Below are 18935 nucleotides of genomic sequence, written 5' to 3' on the forward strand. Positions count from 1 at the left end.
GTAGGTGAGTTTGATCTAAGCACCTTCGTGACACGGTACAAAAAGAGTAATTTTAAAAACATAAAATAGGGTGACTCCTATTGGATATATATTTACTGGAGGTCATATTTTGCAGCACAATTCGCATAATATATCACCATATTTATTTTACTTAATAATAACTTTATTTCTAAAAAAATTACAGCATTTCACAACTGAGTTCAGCCAGGACGGATCACAATTGTGTGGTTGTGTTAAAAAATATGTATCCGCAGACAAGTTTAATAACTACTTAATATGCATACGTTAATAGAGCAACTGCATCCGGTTTTATGAATAACCTGTGGTTAATATAGTGTAAAACCTCAAAGGGCCGATATGCACATCCATCACACCGTGATACGCTGGCGGTGAAGTGTTTTCAACCTCCCCGACACGTAAAAGCACCGATCTCATTTCTAAATAATAGGTGAACTCAGTCAAGCTATTGCCTGGAAACAGCTTTAGCAATGTTTATTTTGTTAATCTTTTCAAGTAGAAATGCTTTGAAATTCAAATATTTAGCATCTTGAAGGCCTTAAAGTTTGACACGGGACGTTTATAGGATTAGTACGTTTAGTTAGTCCGATGGTATCCCCCATTCAGAGACCCTTAATGGTTTCGTCCAAGTGGGACTGACTATTTTTCTTTTTTTCCTCAAGGCGATGGTTTTATTTACAAACCTTATTTCTCTCGTGTGTTTACCAAAGAAATAATTGCTATTACATATGCATTAATTTCCATTGTTAAGGGTAAGGACAGCGGCCTTAATTGGATTGTATTGTTTAGCTTGTGAGTCTATTTCTTTGTAGGACACCCCTGTCATTATTGGGAACAGCTCATGGCACTTCCTTGTTCAAAAGTTTTATTTTAGGGCAAGGCTTGGTGAAAAGTTGGACACCGGTTTAGATATTTTGACGTCAAATATTGAGGGCATGGATCATATTAATTGTACTTGTTGGCATGACTAGCGTGTAGCTATCGCGGTTTTCCCATGGCTGTGATTGTTAGAAGCGGGCTAGCGTTGCACTGAGCGGCTCCATAAAGAGAAAGATGTCCACGGCTAACGAAGAGATCCGAGAGAGGTTCCCCCTGCACTCAGCCGTGTGGGAGAATGACTACAGGACACTGGAGGAACACATTACTTTACCACAGGTTGGTTAAAACACGGAGTATGTTTCAAAGCTTAACACAAATGCATTCTAGCTAGAAAAGGCCAGGAGTTAGCTGTTAACACATCCGTAGCCTTTCAGTCAAAGTAGGCCAGTCGTGTTGACGGATGATCTAATGTGCCACACATATAGCGCTTGAAATGTCTATGATGACATTTCTATTTACAGATCAACAAAGTTTACTTTCAAATATATATATATTCCACTACACACATTTAGATGTATATACATTTAACCTATCTGTATGTACTAGACCTGTTTAGACTTTAACTAATGTCATGTCTGTTATTTCTATTCATACTATTATTACATGTTTTTTATTATTTTATTCGTATTATCCTATGTGTATTATCTGTGTTTCTATCTTGTTCTGTTGTTGCTATGACACCAGAATTTCCCTATGGCTATTGGGTATCAATAAAGGTCCATCTTATCTTATCTTATCTTACACATTAAAAAGCCTGTTTCCCGGGGTGTATATTGTTCTTTTTAAAACTTTAAAATGTACAGTATTAAAAGTGTAAATCATGAACAACCCTTTGAACATATTGCACATTTCTGCTCCGCACTATCTCTATTTAAATCTGCACAGTTCTCAACTTTAAATATAGTATTTGTCCTATTTTGTTATATTTTACTGTACTCAGTTCCTTACATAATTCATATTTTGTGTTAACGTTAGATATGATAACATATAGCTTTGTTGTTGTGTATTATGTCTTGCCACCTTCTCAGTTTAATTCTTGTCAAACATCTAATATATAGTTACCCCTAGGTATTAATATTTTAATAAAAATGATCTCTAATCTCGTCTCGGTTTAGTATTGTATATTGGTGCAATATCATTATTATGATCCAATCCGTATAACTTTTAATACCCAACAATGCTAATCAATTACACATTTATCTCATGACTCAATATGCAGTCTTATCAGCATGTGTTAATGCTGCTGGATTGTTGAACCAGGTTTAGAGTTTATTACACAAATATGGATATAGAACAAGCTAAAATGTTTGTCTCTTTTTGATTTTTCTCAGAATGACATTGAGGCTGTGGATCCCAGAGGTCGGACCCCTCTCCACCTGGCTGTGTCGCTCGGGCACCTGGAGTCAGTGAGAGTCCTTCTGAGACACGGTGCTGAAGTGACTAAAGAAAACAGCATGAATTGGACAGGTTAGTCCCACAACTGAACTGGCAGCATAATAGATTATACAGTAAGAGTGTAGCATGAAAGCGTGATGTGAGGCCGTGCATGTTTCGTTTCACTTGTCTTGGAGAAATGCTTTTTGGGGGATTTACGGCTTGTTTGATCACTTAAAGCCCTCATCACATTAACCTACAAAGCATCTGCTGCTAATGGGGTTTCTTGTCCAAATCCATATCCACTCCTCTAACTGCAGTGAAACAGTTTCGCGTTCCCTTGCTATTACTGTCATTGTGGCTGAGGTTTTCTAATGGTATGTGTTGCTCCCAGGGAACAGATGCTGTTCTCTTAAAAGGTTTAGTGGTTTGTTTATAATTTTCTGTCTCTGTGTAGCTCTGCAGGAGGCAGTCAGCACCGGAGACCCAGAGATGGTTCAGTTAGTGCTGCAACGCAGAGACTACCTCAAAGCCTCCACTGCTCTGGGAGGAGTGCCCGAGCTGCTGGCGAAGATCAGAGAGGTCTTACTTCATTTTTACAGTTGTCTTGTCAGCTTTCTCGAAGTGTGCCTGGAAACATTTCCTACTGCATGAACTCATTTCACTGTCGTTATTTTCATCTACAGTCTCCAGACTTCTATATGGAAATGAAGTGGGAGTTCAACAGTTGGAGTAAGTTATTTTATGTCTATGTGTGGCTATATATAATTAAAGTGTATACTGTGTGTACAGAGTAGTATTTTCCTGCAGTACATGCTAGTTATCATCAATCAACTATTCAAGAGAGGAAAGTATCTCTACTGTGCAGAGGTTATATCAGGTCATACAGGAAATACCACATATCTGCGCATTTGTCAGGGTAGCATTTGTTTTGGTTTATTAATGATTGATAAAGTTTTCCATGTGTGAGACATTCATTTGCTGTTGCTTCACAGTCCCTCTTCTGTCCCGGGTTTGTCCAAGTGATGTTTGTCGCATTTGGAAAAGTGGCGCCAGCCTGCGAGTGGATGCCACTCTTCTGGGCTTTGAAAACATGACTTGGATCAGAGGGCGCAGGAGCTACATCTTCAGAGGAGATGGTGTGTGCTTTAAGTCGCCTGCACTAAAAGAAGAGTTCTTATGATTTGTGCTATTTCATTTATCCCTGAATGCTTCTTTACAGATTCATATGCAGAGTTGATGGAGGTGAACCACGACGATGAGGTTGTGGACACTGAACGCTTCAACATATCTCAAGAAATCGAGGAAGTCACACTAGAGTCAATGCAGCCAGCTGAACAGGAAGTTGCCAAAAGGCTGACCACTCCTATTGTCAACACCTACTTGGACACCAAGGAAATGGCTTTTGAGAGGCAAGAGTCACATCTTTTATGTTGTCATTTTTCTCATAACATGCAGACATCATACTTCCTTTGATCAGCAAGAACAAACTCCACTCATAAGCGTTGCCATGTCACGTGTGTTGTTACTGTGCAAGCAGTGTTACCATTTGACTGTCCAGTATCGAGCTTGCATCTAATCGTCTGACACGCATCATTCACACTTATCTGATCAAATCTTATCCGACATGAATCTTTTGTATCTTGTCTGACTTCACTTACGCAAGTGAGGTAACCCTACAAAATAACAACTTAAACAAATATATATTATGAATGTGAGCAAATAATGTTAGTTACGTTTCATAGGCCTTTCTTGAAGTGGACAATTGACCTTCAACAGAGGTGTAAGTTGGGCATTCGTGAACCCTGAACTTAAGACATGACGTGCCACAGCCTTGATATTCAAAAGGTGTCTCAGCCACTTATTGGATGCCATTGTTAATAACTACAGCTGTGCTTAAACTGCTCCACATGTTGACCTTTTTACATTGCTGATAAGATAACTTCTTTCTTATTGAAGCTGATAGTAGTTTATTGAGGCTAGGAGGAACATATCTCACTTAAAACAAAACTTAACAATGCAACACAGCTAAAGACTAAGATAAGAGAACTATCACAGATTGGTGCAAACGCCTTTTTGAATGCCACATTTTAATCCATTAACAGGCTACTTCAAATTCCCAAATCTTTATTTGCATTCTCTTTGTCGTGGAAGTGATTCCTCCTAACTGAAGGATGGTGTGTTTGACCTGTCGTAATGCTTTTGCTTTCACAGGAACAAGTCTGGAATGTGGGGCTGGAGAGCTGACAAAACTGAAATGGTCAATGGATTTGATTCAAAGGTTCACAGAAGTTTTATACTTTTTATTTTCATTACAACTAAAGATTAATGCCACGTTAAACTGTGTAGCTATTTGTGATGTATTACTTTATATTCTGGTTGTTTTCTCAGGTTTTCAGTGTGAACAATGTAAACGTGGTAATCCGGACCCGGACGGAGCATCTCACAGACGAGGAGAAGGCCAGGATAAAAAGTAGGTGGAAAATATGCTTCTATATTAAGATGTTAAAGTTAGACTTTTGTCCATAAGAATAACAAAGCTATATCTACGGAGCGTGAAGGAGAGTACTAAAGTCATCGTTTTCTGTTTGAAGGTGAAAGGAACATACTGGAGTCTCTGCTTGGGACTGTGGAGCAGCACATAAGTGCACAAGGGGTAAGCCGTGTATTCAGTAATTACATAAAGGCGATGTGTTCTCCCACCTGTTCGCTGATAGAATACGAATGCTCCACTTTATAGGACCTGACGCTTGAGTATGCAACTGCCACCAATCCCACTGCCATCACTCCAGAGGAATACTTTGACCCTGACTTTGACCTTGGGAACAGAGACATCGGCCGACCCATTGAGCTGAGCATTCGAACACAGAAGTAAGAAACACTGCCTCATGGCGACACACATCAAGTCTCAAGTTGTGTGCACATTGAACATTCGGCACATTAATCTTTCTTTGTGTGTTGTCTCACGCAGGTTCAAAGGTACATTATGGATGAGCGAGGAACATCCCCTGTCCCTGGTGGAGCAGGTGACCCCCATTATCGACCTAATGGCTCGGACCAGTTCCCATTTTGCACGTCTGCGAGACTTTGTCACCCTGAATTTTCCTCCTGGATTTCCTGTTAAAATAGGTATGTGACCGCCCTAATGAAGTTTACTAGTACATAGAGCAAGTCAGTGGTCAAATTGTCTTTTTTGCTCAGTAAGTCTAAATGTCTAAGTGGCAACCGTGATAAGTTCTTGAGGAATTATCCAAGTCAATTTCACGCCTAAGGCAGCAACATTTAAAGTAACGCACCGTTTGGCCATCAGTTTCTGACAGGAATCCTTTCTTCTATTGTACAGCATGTAATGTGTTACTGTACTCATTTTCTGTGTTATAAAAATACATCTCCACAACCTGTTTCTTCGAGGTTAAGATGGTCAGTCAAAGAAATGCGACTTGTGTTTCCTTTTCAACCAAAGCTCTTGTTTGTAGTCTCGTTGCCTCTCTTAAGTCTGTTGTAACGTGATTTGTTGTGTCTTCCTCTGCCGCAGAGATTCCCTTGTTTCATGTGCTGAATGCCAGGATTACATTTGGTAACGTGAATAAATGCAGTACTGAAGAGGAGGCCATCGCTACACCAGCAGCCACGCCAACATCCTCAGGAGAAGAGGAAGAAGCTGCAGGTAGGAATCTAGAAGGTTGAACTACTTAATGTGAACATGTTTTTTAAATAACCTCACGTCTAGGATTCCTAAACTGCTTTTCTTTTTGTCGTTATCCGTGCAGCAATGCCTCCCTTTCAGGTGTGTCCTTCAGTGTTTGACGTTCCCGCCACCTACCACCGCAGAGGAGGAACTCGACACGCACCCGTGTCCAACAACGACGAGGAGCTGTTGCAGTACGCCATCCATCAGAGTCTCCTGGAGTCTCGCATGGTTCCTGGCGAGGTCAGAACAGTCTTCACTCGACCCTCTGGCCGAAACCTAGAAAACACAGATCCTATGTTCTACTTGCATCTCTCTGCATCCTTTTAATGATCATGATGTGTGTGTCTTTGAAGGATGGAAACTCGGAGGATGCTGATGCGGAATTTACTGACGTCATGCCCAGTAGCCAGAGTGACAGGTAGGAACACAGGGTAACATTGCAATGACTTAATTACACGTGGTAAAAGGAACAGTGCTTGATAGTTGTTTGTCGTACAGGGATTTAGACGACACATATCTATCCACCGCTTCTATTTCCCAGTGAAAGCCACATAGCATATCTGGATCTGACTTTCTCCTGCTGTTCTAGGAGTATCCCAGAGGGGGTGCTAGTGGAGTTTGGAGACACCCCGAGCCCCGTCAGCTCGCCCTCGGCCTCCAGCGCTGACTCAGAGCTCCGCCTGGCCATGGAGCTCTCTGCACGGGCCCAGGAGGAAGAGGAGCGGCTCAGGAAGCAGGAGGAAGAGGAGCTGGCCATGATCTTGCAGCTATCACTTACTGAAAAGTAAAAGGAAAAAAGAGGGAATAATAATAATAATAATAACACAACTTTTCCAGATCCTGAAGCAACTACCACACCTCAGAATTCCTCCCTAACCACTGTAGTCATCTATGCAAGTGCAGGTTCCTTTCTGTAGCTGATCGTTCTTGCACAGGCAATGTCAGACTCTCGCTATCTAATATTTTCCAAAAGGTATTTTTGGTAAGAACATAATCTTTTATATATTTCTATCTCAGCATCTTCATCCTCAAGGTTAATTCATGGACTCTTTCAGATCATTTTGGGTTGGTTCTTCTAATTTATTTTCTATCTAAATCAGAGTAACCGCAGCAACGTGCGTGTGTAGATCACATTGTTCTCCGAGGGGGGTCAAATCAGTGTAATTAAGGTCCAGTGAACAAAGTGACTACCTAAGTTGTCTTCATGTTGTGCTGGCACTCAGATCCAGAGCTCTGTGTACATGTTGCCTCAGTCCCTGGTTTTTAAATGGCTAGAATGAAATCAGTCTAACACAGTAGAAAGCGTCTACTACTCTGGACCTAACGGGACAGATTTGAGTGTCCTCGCTGTGAAGCCTTCCTACAGAGTCCCTTTGAAGAGGACCGTGAGCTCACTGAAGAACGGAAATCTCAGGATTCCAGTTTTACACATGTTCCCTTCACTCTGGAGTTAGTTTGTATATCTATTGGAAGTTGCCGCTTGGTAAATCTGTCTTTGGTGCGAAATCAAAAAGCTCATGCATATCTGCCATATCATTATAAACATAGAGGTTGGGTTCATGGAGGCTTTTAAGTAAATGCATTGTCTTGTACTCTGTTAATTCACACTCTGCAGATGGGTTTCTATAAGAAACGTCAAATCAGCTACATGGTAATGTAACATCTCTGCTGCAAAAAGAATGGGGGTTTAACTTTCCCGGCCTGGTTTTTATTGAATTTGTTCCCAGATTTCATGGTGAGAATGGAAATATTTTTGTTAACTCACTGAGCAGCTTCAAGCACCTCAGTTTAAAACCTCAATAGCCGTCATGCAGTTAAAAAGCAGTCACAAAACCAATGCTGCAGAGATTATTCCGATTCCTCAAGGCATGCCGTTAGCCTTTCTTAGCCACGAACAACTCTTGACCTCTGAGCCAAAGAAGAGACAGCACGGACGCTTGAGATGCCCGCCATGTGCAGGATACGTTTCTTCAGCATGTGCCAAGGGACTGCTTTGTTATGACAACGCTTGGTGGGGGAAAGAGGTGGTGAAAATGTATTTGGTGCCACTTAGACTAAACTTTTGAACAGTTATATTTCATTTTTTGTACCTTTTTTAAAACCAGATTAAGAGTTTTCCGTTGTACCAGGGTGATGCTGAGTAACATGCATTAACCACTATAGTTGTTTCCACTGACAGCCAACCACTTATCAGCGCTCTCTCTGTGAAGCTGCATCTCACGTTCAGGGGCTGCAGCTGAAAAACGACTTATGTAACAAACAAGTTTCCAAACTGCTGAACAGTCGACTTTAAAAAGGCTAGCTTTTGTTCATTTACTGCAGGTCTTTGTAATGCACCGTTTCAGCTGCAATTTCTTTTTTTAATATGTTTAAAATGTTAAGACATTGTCTCGATTTAAAAATGTTTCTAAAATAAAAAGCACTTTATTTCCATAAGGATTAAATTGACCTTGTTCATGTGTTTGATTATCAAAAACACTGCTGACACTACAACCTTATATTTTTCCATCCATATACTGAATGCACTAGGTAGAGGTATGTACATACAGTATATTTAATGTTGAGTTTAAATCAACTCAGCATCAAGCACATACTGTTTACGGGACACACATATATTATGCAGTATATTATTATCACAATAATAAAAATCATCAGTGATATTTTTATTGCGAGTAAGTTTTGAAGACAAGATTTCTAAATGTTTGCCTCGATCTCCACCCCTGTCTTTGCATGCGCTGCAGCTGACCACGCCCCCCTGTAAAAGGAGGGGCCTAGATACGAGCGTCATGTAGTTACCATGCTGTTACCATGCCACGGCAACCTCTGACATTCCCCTGATTGGTGGAGAGTTGATTAATGAACATTTCTGTAAATGTGCCAGTTAGCCAAGAGGCTATTTTAGAAAATAGAAAATAACTATTTTAATTTCGATCTAAATTCATTATGTGTTTTTTCGATCAATATGTTTCTCTGTTGGTATCTAAATTGTAGAGATCCTTTATCACAAAATCAAACACATTTTTTTATTTTTACGTGTCACATAATTAAAACAATTAATTTTCTGCAAATTTAGGCAATATCAACATCTCACATTATAGTCCCACTTAAATGTTATGAATGGTCCAAGTTCTCGAGGTTTACTGACCAGATGTATGTTCAAACCTATGGTTCAAACACATAAGCAAACACACTACAGTATTAGTACAGCATTTTATTTAAAATGTATCAACATTTATACATTAGAATAAATTAAATGTGATGCATATAATATACAGTGTGAAACAGCCAGATTATTGGAAATTGAAGTCGCCAAATATCTCAATACAATTTTCCTCTGTCTTTCAAATTAAATAAAGAATATTCAGGCATATCAAATTAGGCAAATGTGATAGATGAGGCATCCAAACAAACAGTAACTCAGAGATGGGAGTAGTACTCAGATCTTGTACTTAAGTAAAAGTACAAGTACCAGAGTTTAGGAATAGTCTGTTACAAGTAAAAGTCCTGCATTCAAAATCTTACTTAAAAAGTATTAGCATCAAAGTATAGTTTTTCAAGTACTCATTATGCAATGTCAGAATAATATGTGTTTTGATTATAAATATTGATGCATTAAAGTATTATTAAAGCTGGTAAAGGTGCAGCTAGTTTTAATTACTTTGTATAGGTAATACAAAGTAAACCTGTGAATTTACTCCAGGTGTAACTAAAGTCTTATTTAAGTGTCATTAATCAAAATCTGCAAAGTAATTGAAGGTATTAAGTAAATGCAGTGGAGTAAAATTACACAATTAACCTCTGTATTGTAGTGGGGTAGAAGTACAAAGTAGCAAACCAATTGAAGTAAGGTACAAATACCTCAAAATGGTACTTAAGTTCAGTACTTAAGTAAATGTACTTAGTTACTTTACACCCCTGAAGTTACTCCAAAATAACGTGATTTCATGACGAATGAAACCCCAGTAATGATATAATTGTGCACACTGGGGGTCTCCTGGTAGCGGTGGCTGCAGAGCTCGGCTTCCCCCTCAGGTCTGCTCCCGTCCCGGGGCTCAGCCGCTCGGGGCACCGGGGCTCAGCTGGTCGGTGCACCGAGAACACAGAGTCTGTCTCTCGGTCTTTATCTCCTCCAGGTTCTGCGCTAGTTTCACCGGCGAGAGATCGGTTTGTAGACACAGACAGCCATGATGATCATCAGCACCAGCAGCACTGCGAGGACACTCCCACACATGACTGAGGACAAGAACACAATAACCGACAATAACAACAGATAACCAGGCCGTAAGGTGAAGTATTTACTGGTTTCACTGGTATCAAGTGTTCTGCTTCATTATAAGAAGTTGTCAAACTAGTATAGAGACAAAACACGACTATAAAGTGCACACACGCCACAACAGAGCCAGTATGTAAACACCACTGTCCGGTAGGCCTTACATCAGTTTCGCAGTTTTATGCTAACTCTCACCTAAATCCTGCTTCTGCAAAACAACATAAGCTCTCTCGGTGAGTTTAGAGTCCTCGGATTGTGCGTTAACTAACACACTGAAGCTCACGATGAGAGCCTGACGGATGAGGTGCAGCATCATAGCGGGGCAGCAGGAGGAGGATGAGGAGGATGGAGATGGTGCTGCACTCACAAACAAGCTAGTGATGAAACTCACTCTGCACATGCGCAGTTAGATGGTAAGATCACTGAGAAAAAAAGGAGCCATGTTTTAATTTCTCGCGTAAGATATCAGTACAAGTGTGTTTCTGAGGTAAAATATTAACAAAAATTATATGATGTATTTGTTGGATACTGTCTTGAGTTCAAATGTCTAGGAATCCAAACTAGTAATTAGAATCACTGTTTTGTAAGCTACAAATATAACTAGCTAAATATGGGTCAAGCTAGCAACCAGGCAGGTTCACAGGGGGTGGAAGCAAGACTGGTGGTCCTGGGACGGTTGTAACATGGCACATTTACAATGATGGCTCATTTGCTTGAATGATCAATTGTTCTTTCAAGCATACAGTTGTATTGTTGGTTGGTGTGCATTGTCCCTGTAAAAATAAACAGAATAAAATACTGTACAGTAGGCCTAAAGTGTGTGCGTGTGTTTACAGTATGCCAAATGTCAGAAAGAGGAAGACAGACAGGGGAGTGCCACTTGCTCTGCTGCAGAGGGCCTCAAATGAAGTTGAGAAGTGCAAATCATTCAGGGACGTTTCAAAGTCCCTGGTCTATGCCATGTCACCCTGTACCGGTTCCATACAAAGAGGCTGAGGTTGGAGAGTCAGGGATCACAAACACCCCCAAGAGTAGGCTACTCGACACCAAAGAAGGTGTTCTCAACAGAGCAGGAGATGCTTTTGAGAGACTACCTGATGGAGGCAGCTGATTTATATGATGGTCTCAGCTCAAAGGAGGTAGGTCTACATCATTAAGGTAGAAGCACCTCTCAGAGAACAGTTTAATCCTTCACAGAGGATGATGTTGTGTGTGTTATCTGTGATCCTGTTCATTGTTTGTTGGAGGATGTGTGAAATCCCATTCAAATCTTGTTGCCTTAGAATTTGACAGCTTTCCCTATTTGTTGTCATGTAGTGTGAAAAAAGGTAACCGTTATTAACATGTTACAACCGTGCCTGGCATGTGTTACAACTGTCCCTGTACACAAGGACAGTTGTAACAGTTGAGTTTTAAAAAAATATATACATTTTCCAACCTGTACTTATTTCATAAACACATCTTAAATACATTGTTTCAGTAGCTGACATATTGATAATGTATAATATAGCAAAATAGCTATCCTATTGTAAATGTTTTTTTACTTATTGGGGGAAAACCCCAAAACTGTTGCAACTGTCCCTGGTCTCCCCTACTTTTTGAAAACATATTTGTACTTTGAGTATTTTTATTTTAAGCTATACTACATTTCAGAGGCGCCTTTTACTCCACTACATTTATTTTAACAGGTATGCCTATTTCAAGTATCTACATTTGTTCTACATTGATCAACCACAACAATAAAATACTTATTCATGAATAAAAACAGGATATAATAATAACCATGATACTGTGAAAAGTTCCATTCTGCTTTTACTTTGTGTACTTTAAGTAGATCTTGTTGCTAATACTTTTGCGCTTTTACTTAAAGGAGACCTCATGCTATATTTGAATAATATATTTTAGGGCCATACAAGGTATATTTATTTGTTTTCTTTTTAAAATACCAAACCGATCATGTTTTCTTTTAAATATTAAGCTTCTTCACTATTTGTCCTACTCTTCCAGTTTCATTTTCAAGTTTCCAACAAAGTCATTGCAATGCATTTGAGCTGTATTTGATTCAAATCATTTCACTTTTCTGCATTTCTCCGCTAAGTTCAGCAACACACTTACTTGGTCGTTGTAGCTAAAAGCAGCTAGACCATTCAACTAATAACATATTCAGCTTTTTCTGAATTTTCAGCTCAATTCAGCAACAAATGTTCACAGTTCAGCATTCGCACGCATTTTTTGCAGGAAATGCATTTTCTAGTTTATTTATGTAATGCTTATTTTTTTTATGCAATTCGAACTACATTTGCCATTATCCTATTCCCTGTTAACGTTGTCCTTTTCTCTTATCATGTGGGTATTTTTATGTCAAGTGTTTGTATAGTTCTTCCCTTTTAAGATAGAATTAAGAAGTTTAGAATGTGAAACAACTCAATTCTGAAACATGACATGAGGTCTCTATAAGGGTGGTACACTTTGGGACCAATCAGTAAGTAGCATGTTGGTGACATTAAAAAGCACTACACTGAAGCTATGTTCGTATGATAAAAAAAAGCCTTGAACCTTGACTCCATTACTACTCATCATAAATAAAAAAGCTGCACCCTACTGAACCTGTGTGGCAGGAAGAGCGAGTGGAACATTATTTGTTTATCTAACAATAGAAATGTATGTTATTAAAAACCTAGAGCAGATAGATCTTTTAACAAGAACATGAGCAATACAAGTGAATTGTATGTGTTTATTGGAGTGTATACCACATCAAATACATGTATGCAATACGAATATTGTGTGGAAAAAAGAGTAAATAACAAGAAACCAGATAAGCCATCATCTAGATCTCTCTAGATTTCATATATGAATGAAAAAACACCAAAAAACATTGATTTGCAGTGAGTTTTGTCCTTTAAAATAAGAGAAAACAGATCAAAATCATTCTTTGAGAAGCCTAGTCTCACCCTACAGTAGTGCTGTGATCAATGTTGAGGATTTAATTAATTCATTGAAATTTCAGCCTAAACTTATCAAACAATGCTAAACAGAATATAAACAGATTCAAAAAAGGAAATACATGAAAAAGACAAATCAACTGTTAAATTATTAAAAGCAAAACTTCTCTGTGACATCACAGCAGGTCTCCCTTAATAATAATAAAGGTTTGAAATGAAATGAAATGAAACAGCAGTGGCTGAGATCCAATATCTATTCTCCGATACATGGGCATAGTGAGGACCTTTTCACTGGGGGATCTCATTCAAAACAAATCAAAGACAGCATAGCAACTCACTGCCATTATGGCCAAGTGCCCAGAGGTCTCCTCCTCTCCAGCACAAACTGACCCAGAGAGTAAAGCTGGTTCAGCACTGAATAAAGCAGTTTACTTTTAAAGTAGGTGTTTCCTTGATGGACAAAAGCCAGAGAGGCTACAAGCTAATGCAAAGTTACCTTAGCTTCTCTGCAAACAGTTCTGGAGGTTCAAAGTTTCATAGTTGATCTTTAAGTCCTCTTACATTGCCAAACATTGGTACAAACCAAGGTGTTAACCTCTGATTGTCGTCCTAGAATCGGACATAGATCTGCCTAGAACTCCTGTTCCCTGAGCTAGGGGAAAAGCCTGTTGGCTAAAAAGGACCAAGATTTAAAGTGTTTAGTAAAAGTGTGCTGAAAACTGGATTAAAAAGTACATTTATGAAAGCTAAAATGCTGATGCAAACGAAAGCATGGGTGGGGTGGATGTGGGGGTCGCTATTGACATGGAGATATATCTTAATAGACTGTACAACATAAGGTTATCATCAAACTGCTTTTTTAAATAGGATTTTAAAATGACATAAATTAGGGCAGCCCCTTATGCTAACACTAAAAAACACTCAAAGTAAAGAGAGATAAAAAAATATATAAATAGTTTTGCTCCTACAGTACATAAAACAGAAAGATGTTGACATCAAAATGTATTTCTATGTCTGTAGGGATCTTCTATCTTCCTGTCATAGCATGGTTTCATGGTCTCCTCGATTGTTGTTGTCAAGCTGCTGTAGATCGTTTTCTTACGCTCACGGAGGAGTTTGTTGAGATTTGTTTTCATTTGTTCTTCCTTAGAGAGAGAATGTGAAGCAGATATTAATATATTTAAAAATCAATAAGTTACAAACAAGGCATCTTTCCCTTTAGTATTTGTTCCAGATTTTACCTGGAAAAGCAGTGCATTATTCAAACTGATAGGACCTGTTCACCAGCTGGGGGTGCACTTTGCCCAAAATCAGAATATGCTATTGTAATCTTGAGTGTGTCTTCGTGACTTGGGGAAGGGTCAGATTTACAGCTGCAGTTAATTTTTCAAAGCCATCTCCAGTTCATGAGTTATTCCAGTACAATGTATATGAATATGTTGACTGATCAATATGTATTATATTTAATTATATTGCTAACCCTTCCACTACAGTCTCCCTTGCCTGGACAAACATATCTGATAATGGACTAATGAATAGGATCTTCTACCTCTGTCTTGAGAAATGTCAGCTGCAGTTTGACATTTTCGCACTCCTTTTTATTCATCAGCTTCTCTGTGCCAAGTGAAAACGTATTGATGACCCCGTTGAATGGTCCACTGCTTCTTTCATTTCTAAAACATATTAGCAAGAAGAAATGCGTAACTTTAAAAGGCCTTAACAAGTTTGTATTTCAATAATGTATATAAATGTATTGTACAACACCAATTTCCCAACACAGGGTTTTATGTGTTTATTAAGTCATTTCTTACGGGAAGGTCTTCTTAAATTTGACATGAAGTTAATTTCATATTGATGTTTATTAATTTGCCTTTTGTTGTTTTGTGGATGCCACCCTTCTGAACTACACTCTTCAATGACCTGTGAAATGCACTACCTTTCTTTTTCTGAAACAAAACTGAATTTTGTAAGAGACATATTCATATTTAGTGCAAAATCAGTTGTTGTGATTTAATTATAATTTAAATACTTACAGAATATAGGACCGACTTTAAGACCTTTTGATTTTTCAACCCCCTCACTGAGGCATTTTTCAAAAGCCGTAAGGGTCTCTTTCATGGGTTTCCTGACATTATCAAGTTCACGACTCAGGTTTTCTTCAAGTTCTATTTACACAGTCGTCTTTATGTCATCCTGAAACCATACACAACAAATTCATTATTTAAAGCAATACAACCATAATTCAATATGAGATTTCTTTTTCAAGCCCCATCAACAATCAACTGGATCTCTGGATCTGCTATACGGTTACGGCTCTGAGACTGGATCTCTCATTCTACAAAAATGGTGGAAGAACTGTCACTTACTTTTGCAGACAACAAAATACATGACGTTGACCTAATACTCACATTCATTATATATGTTGAATACATAGATTTATTAATAAATTGCAATTTATTTAAAATGCCAAGTTCAAGGAACTGCCTCGTCACTTTGCTCATACATGGAAGTGGAGCCTAGTTTTCATTTAAAATATTTATTCTTCAATAAATAAATCTCATTTACATTTACATAACATTAAATATAACAGTAAGGATGGGACGTTGTTGACCTCAACTGATGGAGTGTTAGGGCGTTGGAAGGAACACTTTGAGGAACTCCTGAACCCGACAACTCCGCCCTCTATGTTAGAGGCAGAGCTGGAGTATGACGGGGGATCAACGCCAATCTCCCGGGGGGAGGTCACTGAGGTCGTCAAACAACTCCACAGTGGCAAAGCCCCGGGGGTGGATGAGATCCGCCCGGAAATGCTGAAGGCTCTGGGTGTTGAGGGACTGTCATGGTTGACACGTCTCATCAACGTTGCGTGGAAGTCGGAAACAGTACCGAAGGAGTGGCAGACCGGGGTGGTGGTCCCCCTTTTTAAAAAGGGGGATCAGAGGGTGTGTGCCAATTACAGAGGCATCACACTACTCAGCCTCCCCGGGAAAGTTTACTCCAAGGTACTCGAAAGGAGGGTCAGGCCGATTGTCGAACCTCAGATTGAGGAGGAACAATGCGGATTCCGTCCTGGTCGTGGAAAGACGGATCAGCTTTTTACTCTCGCAAGGATCCTGGAGGGGGCCTGGGAGTATGCTTATCCGGTCTACATGTGTTTTGTAGACTTGGAGAAGGCGTATGACCGAGTTCCCAGGGAGTTACTGTGGGAGGTGCTGCGGGAGTATGGGGTGAGGGGGTCTCTACTCAGGGCCATCCAATCTCTGTACTCCCAAAGCGAGAGCTGTGTCCGGGTCCTCTGCAGTAAGTCGGACCCATTTCCGGTGAGGGTTGGCCTCCGCCAGGGCTGCGCTTTGTCACCAATCCTGTTTGTAATATACATGGATCGGATTTCGAGGCGTAGTCGTGCGGGAGGGGTCTGCAGTTCGGTGGACTAAGGATTGCACCACTGCTTTTTGCAGATGATGTGGTTCTAATGGCTTCATCGGTCTGCGACCTTCAGCACTCACTGGATCGGTTCGCAACCGAGTGTGAAGCGGCTGGGATGAGGATCAGCACCTCCAAATATGAGGCCATGTTTCTCAGAAGGAAACCGATGGACTGTCCACTCCGAGTAGGGAATGAGTCCTTACCCAAAGTGAAGGAGTTCAAGTATCTCGGGGTCTTGTTCTTCATGACCGAAAGAACGAGATCGCGGATACAAGCGGCCGAGATGGGTTTTCTCCGCAGGGTGGCTGGTGTCTCCCTTAGGGATAAGGTGAGAAGTTCGGTCATCAGGGAGGGACTCGGAGTTGAGCCGCTCCTCCTTCGCGTCGAAAGGAGCCAGTTGAGGTGGTTCAGGCACCTAGTTAGGATGCCACCTGGGCGCCTCCCTAGGGAGGTGTTCCAGGCACGTCCAGCTGGGAAGAGACCAAGGGGTAGACCTAGGACCAGGTGGAGGGATTATATCTCTTCGCTGGCCTGGGAGCGCCTTGGGACCCCCCAGTCAGAGCTGGTTGATGTGGCCAGGGAGAGGAACGTTTGGGGCTCTCTGCTGGAACTGCTACCCCCGCGACCCGACCACAGATAAGCGGGAGAAGATGGATGGATGGATGGATGGACGAATGGATAAATATAACACTGAAATGGTAAAAAAAATTATTATTAATAATATCAAATAAAATTACGTCATTGGTGTTACTGCTACACAAAACGCTTTTATTTTTGAAATAATGTACTGTCTCTGAAGAGCTTCCTGTAACAAGAGATCATTTGAGGCAGTGCAGTGGACAAAGACATAAGTCAGATACTTCTTACTTTATTTGTTAAAGATGTCATTGGATCTTTGAATTTTATGTGCGTCTTTCAAGTCTGTCATTAGTGTTACTCATTTTATAGCCCTATAGGGTGAAAATAGAGAGGCGAAGTCCCTCCCTTTCCGGTGGACCTCCATGGGACCTTATTAAGGAAAAATCATGTATTGAAGTCAATGGCGAGAGAAAACGTATCTTTCGATCCCGTTTGAATTGTGCCATGAATTACACATGAGGTTTGTCAATTTAAAAGATAATTTTGCAAGTAAAAAAAAATTGTCTTGTCCTAAAACACACGTCACCCAGATGGCCGTCACTACTGTCTTGCCAAACAAGGGATTGACTACCCTCACTACCCTCATCACCACAATGAAACACGTCCAGAAGAATGTCATGCTGCCTGCCTTCGATTCTCCCTGAACTGCCTGATCTTTTTAATGTTCAATGTTTATTAAAACTATTCTGATTGGTTAATTTGTTCAGCTCTAGCATGTTATTTTTTACTCTGCCAGTGTTAAAGGAATTGTTCAGGCCTTTCTGCAGCCCTGACTGTTCCTGAAAGCTTCAGGTGTTTTGAGATAGCTTGACTGTGTAAATTCAGAGCGTATACAATCTTTTTCTCTTACTGCTAACCATCAAACAAGTGGGAGGGCTTCGTCACATTTCCCCATATCTGAAATGTCAAAGAGCAATGAAGAAAAGATAAAAAGGTCAAGCTCCTTGCGGTTATATCCTTATGTAATTAATCTGCATGAGTGATGTATATGGCCTTTACCTTCATCCTCTATAGAATTTAAGAGTGCACACCATTACAAACACTTATGGTTCTTAACTACATGCAGAGAAGCTTAATGAATCTTAGGAAATGTCACTCACGCCGGCCTGCAATTAAAACTGGAGGCTTGCTGGAAAAATTAATCAAAACAAAAAAACATTTCATTACAGCATGAACTCAGAGAACGAAGAAATTTAAACTGGATTAAACTGGCTTTATGCTTACATAAATCAAGAATGGACACTGATAGGTTTCATGTTTTTAATAAGGAAAAGCACCTTTAAACTTATTATAAGCGTGACTCTGTGTCATCTTCTATTCGTATGTTCCTGTTGATTCACCAGTGGATTTGAACATGACAGCACATGTATATGAGCATAACATCATCACAGTATACTCGATGCGTTTATTTATTACATCATAACACCTGTTTAACATTGTTAAATCTGCGCTATTAACTCATTTATTAACAATAGTTACATGGTTATAATTGAATGAGGACAGAAAACTCCAAGCATATACTGTAGGACGCTCACCACCCGACAACATCACATTATCACTTTACCTTTTAAATACTCTCACTTAGTGTTTAACAACTTTACATCTCATATACATTCACAAGAGCATTTCACTTATATTTGCATTCAGGTTATTCAATTGTATACACTGTCTCATATACTTTATATTTTTTTTAATG

General features: G+C 39.8%; 1 protein-coding gene across 1 annotated transcript; it reads left to right on the forward strand.

The window, feature by feature from the left end:
- Positions 1-648: 648 nt before the first annotated feature.
- Positions 649-8410, forward strand: ankrd13a (ankyrin repeat domain 13A). The gene is made up of 15 exons (XM_034090998.2): positions 649-1173; positions 2229-2364; positions 2729-2853; positions 2958-3003; positions 3267-3410; positions 3494-3683; positions 4486-4552; positions 4663-4744; positions 4866-4927; positions 5012-5142; positions 5243-5400; positions 5807-5938; positions 6042-6202; positions 6316-6380; positions 6552-8410. Exons 1-15 carry the CDS (start codon positions 1072-1074, stop codon positions 6748-6750), a joined length of 1800 nt encoding a protein of 599 aa, XP_033946889.1. The 5' UTR covers positions 649-1071; the 3' UTR covers positions 6751-8410.
- Positions 8411-18935: the final 10525 nt, after the last annotated feature.

The sequence above is a fragment of the Pseudochaenichthys georgianus genome, chromosome 9, assembly GCF_902827115.2.
Source record: "Pseudochaenichthys georgianus chromosome 9, fPseGeo1.2, whole genome shotgun sequence".
NCBI classification, from domain to species: domain Eukaryota; kingdom Metazoa; phylum Chordata; class Actinopteri; order Perciformes; family Channichthyidae; genus Pseudochaenichthys; species Pseudochaenichthys georgianus.